Raw genomic sequence first — 11226 nt, 5'->3', positions numbered from 1 at the left:
AGGGACTGGCCTAGACATCAAATGCACGGTTGATGTGAATCTACTATAATGTCCCCCAAGACTTCTGAATATAAATACTCGCATCAGCCTTGAATCTTAGTTGTTATTCAGCGTCAAGAGAAAATGAGGTGACAAAAAAATCTTTTTTAAAAATCATGTCGAATATCTTTGCATTTTCAAAGAGTAATGAATTATGTTTGTGTGATTTAGAAAAAAAAGAAGTTTTAATTACTTTGCTTTATTTCCACGCATCAATAAATAGGAAAACTACAGGAGCTATATATTTCAGTACTCGGGAGCACCATAGAGAGCTGTGGGTTCTTCGTAAGTTGGAGCTGGGGCTCCATAGACTGGGGCAGGTCCTTTGTAAGCGGGTTTAGGGGCACCGTAGGATGGAGCAGGGGCATAGGGCTTGGTCTCGGGGTACCTGGCTTCTCCGTGGTAAGCAACCTGAGCCTGGTAGCCGTTGTAGCCGTCGGCGGTGTAGACGACGGTCTGATTGCGACCGTCGGGGAGGAGGACGTGGTAGTCGCCGGTCACCACCTTCCCGTCGGAGGTGGACTTGTGACCGAAGTCCAGGTTTTGGTAGTTGTCCTTGACGACGTAGGAGTAGTCGAATGGCCTCCCTTTCTGTTGAAAAAATAAATGTGTAAATTTTTAACTATTAATCCTTGGTATTTACCTTATGAAAAAAAAATATATATATATAGTACTACATACTATTAGATTATATATTATATTACTATATATATATATATATATATATAATTATACTACATACTATAAATATATATAGTAATATTAGTATAATATAATATATATATACTATATATATATATTAATATCTATAGTATGTAGTCAAATGGCCTTCCCTACTGATTATATTATCAAAACATATGATTCAGTATTCAACCCTGTAAATCAGTTCTCAATGGCATTCAAATGAGTTTGCTACATAAACCATATTACCTATTAATAATTTGTATAAAATGTTTTTATAAGTATGTCAGGAATGAATGATTTAACGTTAAATAGAAAGTTTGACAAATGATTCAACTTGCCTCGTATGTCTCTTGATGACCGTAGCTCGGCTGATGCTTGGGGGATTCGTACCCATACCCCCCAGGGTGGGCAGAGGTGCCATCAGGGCGTCCAAAGCCACAATGCAGCAAGACGCAATTATAACCTGGTGTCAAAGTTGGTGGTTATAAAGTGAAATTCGTGAATAAAAGGTTACAAAAGTGAATAGTAGACCCTGGCAACGGGAAGAAATGTAAATTTTCACTTTAAATTCTGGGAAAAACACGAAATGCAAAAACTTTTTGGATATATAAAGCAAAGTCTTGCATTTCTCATCTGGGTTTTTATGCTAAACTACATAAGTTATACATTTAAAATTGGAAGACCGTGGAAATATTGCACGATTTGCATCGTAACTTGAAACAAATAACCCATATTTTCAGATTTGAAAGAGGTTATGCCTGTGCATTTTAATATTATCCGGCAAAATTTGAGTCAAAGCGGTTTCAAAATGTAATACATGTGGTTACAATGCCAGAGTATTTGTAGCTGTCTATAAGGGAGGGAATGATATTCAGACTGTTATTAGAAATGATAACAAATTTATGAAATGTCATTCTGTCCTTTAAGGTGTGAAAAGCATTTGGCAGTCTAAAGAGATAATAATATGCAAACTCTTAACAATTAATCGATGTATATTGATGAGGAAGAGCAAAAACTGACTGAATATCAGATAATCGTACCTTCTCTCTCTCTCTCTCTCCTCTCTCTCTCTCTCTCTCTCTCCTTAATAACAGTATGCAAATCACATTCAATAATAAATCGATTTGCACTGATAAGAAAGAACAAATTTTGACTAGTATTAGAACCCCTTCCCTTTCTCTCTCTCTCTCTCTCTCTCTCTCTCTCTCTCTCTCTCTCTCTCTTTTCCCTTAACAACAGTATGCAAATCACATTCAACAATTTAATCTATATGCACTGATGAGAAAAAAACAAATTTTGACTGAGTATTAGAGACTCTTCCCTTTTTCTCTCTCTCTCTCTCTCTCTCTCTCTCTCTCTCTACCTTGGTGTACATGTCGGCTCCTTGTCTTAGCCTCGGCAAACAAGCAATGTTCGAATACATCCGTCCGTTGCAAACTTTATATACAACCTTTTCATTGCCGGATTTAAACGACCGGATTTTTTTTCCCTCAGTCATCTCCTTTCTCTTACCTACTATGAGATTCAGGGCCTCTGTAACACGGTTTTTGGATTTTGCTCCTTGTCAAAGCATCGGCTGTAGCTGAAAGTTGACATATGTATATTTTACAACCACACACAAATTTTGTCAGCATTATCAATAACCTAAACCCAATAGTTTTAATTTTTATAGTGTAAAAATTATCTAGCCGACGCCATGGACAATGATTACGAACCAAGAGTCGAAACACATTCATTACGTAAGCAAAGTAAACAGCTTTTGACGAAATGTTGCTCCGCCCATCCACTAGACACAACTCATTCTCCTTGTTCCATCGGCTCTGAAACCCGAAGACTTTATGAATGGCGGAACGATACATAGATGTGGGTAGGGTATCTGTGCTAACGTAGTAATACTACTGTAGCAGTAGTGCCGCAACAGTATTGCGTAATATACATGAATTAAACGTTTAGGCCAACTGCTGGGATCCTTGAGGATCATTTAGCACTTCTTACAACTACTCGAGAAATGAGTTTTTATAGCCAGAAGTTAAATTTTCTAATCCAACAATGCCCATGATAGCCTTCAGAGTTATCCCGAATTATAACGAGGCCAAAGTGGGTGGAGCCTCATGAAGTTATCATTCTGACGATGATTACTGGTGAAGGTTCAAAGCCAAAATACGGTACCAGCTATTTTTTTTTTTAGTAAATAGGTAGATAGCCAATAAATAAAAATTGCTTGACATTGGATATAGCAGTTATCAAATCAAGCTTGTCTATTATGTTTTTGAAAATTACCAACTATTCCCTACATCTTGTCAATCAGATTGTGACCTATAAAGTAGACTGTAATTTCTTAGGAACTTATTTTGGGAGTTAGACAAATAATCGAAGTGTTTTTGTATTTATTAACATATTTTGTTGGTTTGTTCATTATGACAATTATCAGTGGAGAGGTTTCAGAGTTCATAGAGGTGTGCTGCTTTGCTTGTAGTTAAATTTGTTTGTCATTGTTGCCAGAGGTATAGCCTTCGTTACGTATAGCCAATCATCCATCGAGAAAGAGGGAAGGAATGCTGTCATAAGTTACGTAACGAGTGCGTTCGAAACCTTTTCTCTGAGTAAGTTGGCCCGTCTCAAAAAAAGTCACTTTGACATTGTAAGTACCAAATTTATTTAACCTACTTAATGCAGAATGCAGTCAAAATTTATGTGTACATATAATGTGTATTCTGAATAAGCGTTATATTTATGAAATGAATAGATAAAAAGTTATTGCGAAAAAACCGTGTTACAGAGGCCCTGAATCTCATTGTAGTCTAGGAATTTGTGCCTCACTGGAAAGAGGAAAGACAGCTTATTTGTTGGCTGAAAGAGATCGTTGGCGAGCCAAAAGAAACAGGCGTTAGAAAAGGGTGTGATTTCTTGGTCATGTTTCTTTGATTTGACTTGGAAATAAAAAATCTTTGCTGAGACTTGCAGCCAGCAAGTCTTAATCCGTCTCAATCCTTTGAATTATCCACTGACTTTAGACTTGTTGTTTGGTTGGATGACCCTAACAATTAAACAGAAATAAGGCAAGTTTCCTCTGACAGTTGATGTCGTGATCTGACAGTTGATGTCGTGAAGGTACCAAGAAGTATATTAGGATACTTTCATATATAAATTCATAATTGGTGACTTCATCATATTCAGTTTTTTTTTTTAATGACAAGAACTGCAGAGATTTCATTATTAACACCTCCCGTGCCTAACCTTTCACAGGGCAGGTGCACTGGTCTCGGAGAGAGCCTCAGTGGCTTGGTCGGTATGGTGTTGGCATGCCACCTCGTTGGCCATGAGTTCGATTCTCGTCCATTCCATTGAGGAGTGAGAGATGTGTATTTCTGGTGATAGAAGTTCACTCTCGACTTGGTTCGGAAGTCACGTAAAGCCATTGGTCCCGTTGCTGAATAACCACTCGGAGCTTCTTGATTTTTAGCGTTTACTGCAGATATGATAGCTGGTCCTATGAAGACATATCGAATGCTGTAAAAGAAGCTGAGCATTGTTCTCAAGGCTAACAGTGTTTACAAAGATAATACCTGTAAATCCTTCGGCTTCAGATCTTTTGTTTTACAGTTCTTGTAATGTTCTCCTGTTCGGAGGTCACCAACCTCTTGATATTTCTGTCTTTTATAGAGGATAGCCCGATGCCATTATTCTCTATTTCCACAGTCATGGTACTTGTGATTTAGACCGTCATAGGAGGATATTTTGTTCGCTATCATCTGTAATTCTTTTACAACAGGAAACTTTGCCATTTCACCTCCTGTTTGCACCTGTATCTACAGCCTGTAAAGGTGCCTCTTTGTGCACTGCCCAGTAACAAGGCCTTCAAGTACCTTTTCTGTAAAGTCCTGGAATATTCTACTTTGGAAGCAAAGGTGATGGCGATGGTCTCAAAATTTCGATGCTGCAGTGATATTTCATAACGTCATGGCCCTAGTCTTTGTTTATTATTATTATTATTAGTTTTATTATTTTTTTTTTTTTTTTTTTTTTTTTTTTATTTTTTTTTTGTTTTTTTTTTTTTTTTTTTTTTTTGCTCTATCACAGTCCTCCAATTCGACTGGGTGGTATTTATAGTGTGGGGTTCCGGGTTGCATCCTGCCTCCTTAGGAGTCCATCACTTTTTCTTACTATGTGTGCCGTTTCTAGGATCACACTCTTCTGCATGAGGCCCGGAGCTACTTCAGCCTCTAGTTTTTCTAGATTCCTTTTCAGGGATCTTGGGATCGTGCCTAGTGCTCCTATGATTATGGGTACGATTTTCCACTGGTGGCATATCCCATATCCTTCTTATTTCTATTTTCAGATCTTGATACCTTATCCATTTTTTCCCTCTCTTCTCTTCAACTCTGTGTCCCATGGTATTGCGACATCAATGAGTGATACTTTCTTCTTGACTTTGTCAATCAACGTCACGTTCTGGTCTGTTTGCACGTATCACCCTACGTTCTGATACCATAGTCCCAGAGGATCTTTGCCTGATCGTTTTCAATCACTCCTTCAGGTTGGTGCTCGTACCACTTATTACTGCAAGGTAGCTGATGTTTCTTTTGCACAGGCTCCAGTGGAGGGCTTTTGCCACTGAATCATGCCTCTTTTTGTACTGGTTCTGTGCAAGTGCGGGCATTCACTTGCTATGTGGTTTATGGTTTCATTTTCGTATTGCACTTCCTACATATGGGAGAGATGTTATTTCCATCTATCGTACTTTGAACATATCTGGTTCTTAGGGCCTGATCTTGTGCCGCTGTTATGCATTCCTTCAGTTTCCTTCTTTAGCATCTCACCTGTATCCATTGCCAATTGTCATCGCTGGCTAGTTCTTTAGTCTGTCTCATGTATTGTCCGTGCATTGGTTTGTTGTGCCAGTCCTCTGTTCTTTCTGTCTTTCTCCTGTCTCTGTAATATTTCTGGGTCTTCGTCTACTTTTATCAGTCCCTTCTCCCATGCACTCTTTAGCCACTCGTCTTCACTGGTTTTCAGATATTGCCCCAGTGCTCTGTTTTCGATGTTGACGCAGTCCTCTATACTTAGTAGTCCCTCTCCCTCCTTCCTTTCGTGTTATGTATAGTCTGTCCCGTATTTGCTCTTGGGTGTAGTGCTTTGTGTATTGTCATTTGTTTCCTGGTTTTCTGATCTATGCTGCGGAGTTCTGCCTTCGTCCATTCCACTATTCCTGCGCTGTATCTGATTACTGGCACTGCCCATGTGTTTATGGCTTTTATCATATTTCCGGCGTTGAGTTTTGAGTTTTAATATTCTGTAGGAATGGTATTATTATTATTATTTATTATTATTATTATTATTATTCATCCCTGCTAGTCTTAATGTGTTCTTGTTGAAGTCGTAATATTCTGTAGGAATGGTATTATTATTATTATTATTATTATTATTATTATTATATTATTATTATTATTATTATTATATTATTATTATTATTATTATTTTGCGTGAACTTATGTACATATTGATTTGAATTTTGTAAATTTTCGTATATTTTTTCATTTATTTAGTCTACTTTCCGCTCTGTTTTTCGACATTTTGAAGGTGTGCCGTGAATCATCCTGATAGTCTTAATGTGTTCTTGTTGAAGTCGTAACATTCTGTAGGAATGGTATTTTGCTTTGATCTGGAAATTCTATTCCTCAGGATTACTTTTAGAGCAGTTAATTAAGAGTCTTTTTACATCACCGTGATTTGTATATACGCATTAAGCTACAAATGTCCTTTAATATCTAATTCCCTCTACCTGGGAATTAATATATTTTCTTATATGTTAACCGAGGGGGAATTTTCTACAATTAAAAGCCTGTCCTTTGCTAACTTGTCCCTGCAGTAAATCCAGGTCTAGAGTTCTATATTAAAGCCGTGACTGTTATGGTGCCCTGTATGATGTTCTTAATGACACCGGCTTTTATTTTATAGCCTCTAATCTGTTGTCCTGGTAAGAAGAAAAATTACCATTGTAAAATTATGCAAATACTATGAAATAACTGTAAATCTGCATGAACGTATTTTTCTCATAAAAGATAAAAAAAAAAAAATGTTGGAAGTTTGCGCACTAGGCTCACAGTTAATACATTATTTTTGTTTGTTCTTAGCCTCTTTTCGATGAGTGACTTTATTTTAAAAAATCGTTTAAAATAATAGCATGAAAATAGGGCGACGCAATGTCACAGTTTTCAGTAGGTTTTTATGATCCTTTCGTGAAGAGAAATGGAAGAGAACTTCACAGACGAACACCTAACAACTCATAGTTTTGTCGTGACTTAACCTAACATGAGCATCGTTACCGTATTCCCCCCTACATAACCGGGGATTTCGACCCCGGACCCCCGCCACCAGCTGGTGACCTTCAAATAAAACGCCTTGAAGAAATCGCCAAAAAACGGTTCAAGTCGGTTGATGTTAAAGGTGCTTCTCTCTATTTATGAAGCAAATTTACATAAAATGCACAGGTCAGACGCTCCATAAAAGACAAAGTAACAATAAATTTATTACTCGATTCACAGATCAGACGTTCCATAACAAAGTGGCAATAAATTTATCACTCAATTAACTAAAAAAATTGCCATCGGTGAGTGCCCATGGTTCAGGAACTCTTCATAAAATCTACCCAAGTGCAAGACGACATTTCAACTGGGAAATCTGCTCTATTGGTTAGTCAGAACGTTTAATCCCCCCCCACATTGAGGACTGAGAGATGTGTATTTCTGGTGATAGAAGTTCACTCTATACGTGGTTCGGAAGTCACGTAAAGCCGTTGGTCCCGTTGCTTCTAGTTGTCTAAGCGATAATGTAAGTTACCGTCTGCTTTAGCCGTTTATTTGAAAAAATAGCCTTTTTTGTTATGTTTTGTTTTCTGATTTTCGCCAACTTCTACGGAATTATTTTTCTCTGATAGTGAATAAAATCCCGATTCCCCTTACTGAAATATCTAGATGTTTCAGCGATAAAAACTAGAAGCGGAAACATTTATGGCAATGATGATAAAATAAACAATGTACTTATACATTCGGCACGCTGTTGAAGCACAAGTATTGCACCATTTCCCCTTTTTTGAAGGCATATGGAGTAAGAGGTTTTTGAGTCTCAAAGGCTGAAGTGTGTGTAAGATTCCCCGATTCTGTTTTGAAGACGAAAGAAAGCTAGTGATATCGATCTTGATTGACTGAGTTCTGCAAGAGGGATGAAACTTCTTCAGTAGGCTCAGTTATTCTTCTATAGGTTGCTATGATGACGACTTTGCAACAGTGGTGATCGAATTTAATTCACGAGGTTTCTTCGTAGGAGTTTTCTACGTAGCGGAAAATTCAGAATAATGTAGTTTTGAAATCATACAAAACGTATTCAAAATCACCCGAGTTCTTTCTTCGGAGGCGGATTTCAGTTATAATATCAAATTACACACAATTAAGGAAAAATGGTAATGGAGCAGATGGTTAAGCAGTTAAATTGACGAAGATTATGAGTATTGAGCGAAGTCTAGATGTTGATTGTAGCTTTTTTTATTACTTCCATAGTTAATGACATCTTGACTATTTCCATAAATAATAAAAGTAGGTGACAGAAACCAAAGCCATTCAGTTTCTATTTATTTATTTGACGAATAAATACAGGAGTCTCTAGAAATAACAGTTCAGTGACCGGGAATGTCACAGAGAGCTTCTAGTTCTTAATAGATGGGAGCTGGGATTCCATAAACCGGGGCAGGTTCTTTGTAAGTGGGTTTAGGGGCCCCGTAGGAAGGAGCAGGGGCGCCGTAGGATGGGGCAGGGGCATAGGGTTTGACTTCGGGGTACCTGGCTTCTCCGTGGTAAGCAACCTGAGCTTGGTAGCCGTTGTAGCCGTCGGCGGTGTAAACGACGGTCTGATTGCGACCGTCGGGGAGGAGGACGTGGTAGTCGCCGGTCACCACCTTCCCGTCGGAGGTGGACTTGTGACCGAAGTCGAGGTTTTGGTAGGCGTCCTTGACGACGTAGGAGTAGTCGAATGGCCTCCCCTCCTGTTGAAAGCAATTAAATCTCAATATTTACCCTGTGCTATGTGCTTATTTATAATTATTATTTATCATTATGACAATGCTTTCCTTAACAGGTATGTTCCTTTGTTATAAAAAGAAACAAATTTCTACTTAAATCTACTGATTTTATTTGAATCCACAAAAAAAAAAAAAAAAAAAAAAAAATCGGTTATACCTCGTAGCTCTGTTGATGTTTAGGGGCAGCATACCCGTACCCTCCAGGGGCATGGGAGCCATCAGGGCGTCCCATCACCACAGCCACAAGGCAGAAGGATGCAAGTAGGACCTGCGGGAACCAAGGATATCATTCAATCATTAGTATTGGTTAATGTGGTAATCTTAATAATACTGTGCAAAAGGATTTAGACTCAATCTCTCTCTCTCTCTCTCTCTCTCTCTCTCTCTCTCTCTCTCTCTCTCTCTGTTCATTTAGAATTGCTGTAGGTATATGTGATCATAGCTTATACATTCTAACTGCACTTCACTGATATATTCATCTATTTTTATATATTAATTTTCATGTTGTTACGTACTCACTTCTTTGATATTGTTGTTCATATTAATACATAAAAGTAGATGGGTTTTCTTATATAACCCTAGCCTGATGTTGAAATATTAAATTTAGTAACTAAATTTTTATGTTAAACAATTTAATTAAAATTTGAATTCTAAATGAGGATAACAAGAAACTTTGAAAATCACGAGTAATATGGATTTCTTTAACTACACTACCAAAAGTCGTGGATAAGATAGGAAATAAAAGACATCTTAACTAATTACGCATATGTAAGCTAAGAAGTCTTAAAGGGTTCATTTGTTCACTTTTTTAATTTGTATTAATATGAGTAAATAGCACTTATTATCCTGTTCAGATAGCAAAGATAGTATGTTACATTTATGGCAGGTTAATCAAAGTTGAAACTGATTCCATATGCACTGTAGATAGTTAAGGGGTCATTCAAAATTTGGGAAACGAACAAGAGGTAGAACTTGATCCAGAATCCTTAATTTGGTGTCTCACCTTAGAGCACATGGCGTCTTCTTGTATCTGTTTCGGTAGACAAACGATATCTGATTAGACTCGTCGTTTCCGAAGAATTTATACACGGTTTTCATGGCCAGAGGTATTGTTGACACCACGCCTATCTGTACTGTTGGAGAGAGAGAGAGAGAGAATATTGTGAAGATAAAAATAGTCAGAAAATAAAAATGTTCCAGTGCCCTTTCCATTTCTTTCCCCCACAGCTTAAGGCTCGTCTGCTGACCGCAATTTTGATGGATGGTTTTCAAAAGATGTTAGTCTCTCTCTCTCTCTCTCTCTCTCTCTCTCTCTCTCTCTCTCTCTCTCTCTCTCTCTCACACACACACACACACAAACAGAATAGAAATATATTGATTGTTTCCGTTTGTTAGTGCTATTTTCCTACTCTCTTGACAGCATATTAGCGTCTGTATTCTTTTGGGAATCTCGTCTTCTGTAAATCTTATGTATATTCTACTTGGAAGTATTAGTGATGGAGATATACTCTAATTTAGAGGCTGCGATATGCTATTTCAAAAAAAAAAAAATGCCATGCGTCCCCTCTTGGGTTTTTGACGAGTTTTTCCCCGTATGTGTATATTGATATGGATTTTGTCAGTCTTAGAATATATCTGATTTATTTGGTCTTCTTTCCACTTTGTATTTCTACAACTTATGCCTCTCACTGTTTGGGTGGAAAAGTTTCTGATTTTTTTTTTTCATATAAAATGGCTGATGTTAGCTTTAGAAAACGGACAACATTTTGGGTACTTTCTCTAAGACGTCTTGATAACGTTAACGTGGTCATTTAATTTAGCAATATTCCATATGCTGTGATACTTTCCAGCGCTCTTGAAACTGTGCACTGCTTTGGATTAATTTTTGAGCAGTCAACGAAGAGCTAGTCCCTGTTTTATATCGATTTACAAAACTGTTTTGCTGCCGTGACGGTAAAAGCTGCCCTGTGTGATGCTGTTAATCATGTAGCAGAATGCAGAAGGGCCATAATCTGAGGATCTGTATGTATAAAATCAAAGGAGTTTGGTGGGTAGGCAGCCAGTGAAGGCAACTTACAGGTGGCTGGGGGGCGATGGAATAAGTATCCTGCATGAAAAGTAGGTAACGACAAGAAAAAGTTTGGGAACCTCTGCTCTTAATGATACCAGCTATACGGTTTTATAGCCTCTGTTCAGAGAGAATTTTGCGATTGCTAGGCTTACAGTAAAACTGATTGGTGTTTGTAAAGCGCTTTGTTGTCGTCGTTGTACTCGTATTAGGGTTAGCTGTCATTTTGACGTTGGCTTTTGCTATTCTTCTTGGAGAGAGAGAGAGAGAGAGAGAGAGAGAGATAGCCTTGTGACGAACACCTAACAACTCGTAGTATCTATTTCATGATCCTCACAACGTATCCGGGGCCTTTGACCCC

At 37.9% G+C, this 11226-nt stretch overlaps 2 protein-coding genes across 2 annotated transcripts; both read right to left on the bottom strand.

Moving 5' to 3' along the window:
- Positions 1 to 285: 285 nt before the first annotated feature.
- On the bottom strand, positions 286 to 4426 carry LOC135224089 (cuticle protein 7-like). The gene is made up of 2 exons (XM_064262999.1): positions 4325 to 4426; positions 286 to 630 (listed from the first exon to the last, which is right to left on the bottom strand). The coding sequence occupies exons 1-2, from the start codon at positions 4424 to 4426 to the stop codon at positions 286 to 288; spliced, it is 447 nt and encodes a 148-aa protein (XP_064119069.1).
- Positions 4427 to 8338: 3912 nt separating this feature from the next.
- LOC135223892 (cuticle protein 7-like) lies at positions 8339 to 9852 on the bottom strand. The gene is made up of 3 exons (XM_064262810.1): positions 9801 to 9852; positions 8955 to 9065; positions 8339 to 8761 (listed from the first exon to the last, which is right to left on the bottom strand). Exons 1-3 carry the CDS (start codon positions 9810 to 9812, stop codon positions 8432 to 8434), a joined length of 453 nt encoding a protein of 150 aa, XP_064118880.1. The 5' UTR covers positions 9813 to 9852; the 3' UTR covers positions 8339 to 8431.
- Positions 9853 to 11226: the final 1374 nt, after the last annotated feature.

The sequence above is a fragment of the Macrobrachium nipponense genome, chromosome 10, assembly GCF_015104395.2.
Source record: "Macrobrachium nipponense isolate FS-2020 chromosome 10, ASM1510439v2, whole genome shotgun sequence".
NCBI lineage: Eukaryota > Metazoa > Arthropoda > Malacostraca > Decapoda > Palaemonidae > Macrobrachium > Macrobrachium nipponense.
Note: the sequence above shows the minus strand (reverse complement) of the source record. Positions and strands in the feature narration are given on the sequence as shown.

Bases quoted from the DNA above. Each gene is read 5' to 3' on its own strand.
- LOC135223892 (XM_064262810.1), bottom strand. The intron at 8,762-8,954 runs GTATAACCGATT...TGCTTTCAACAG, and splicing joins AACATCAACAGAGCTACGAG to GAGGGGAGGCCATTCGACTA.
- LOC135224089 (XM_064262999.1), bottom strand. From the start codon at position 4,426: ATGACTGTGGAAATAGAGAATAATGGCATCGGGCTATCCTCTATAAAA. The intron at 631-4,324 runs GTAAAACAAAAG...TTTTTTCAACAG, and splicing joins AGGAGAACATTACAAGAACT to AAAGGGAGGCCATTCGACTA.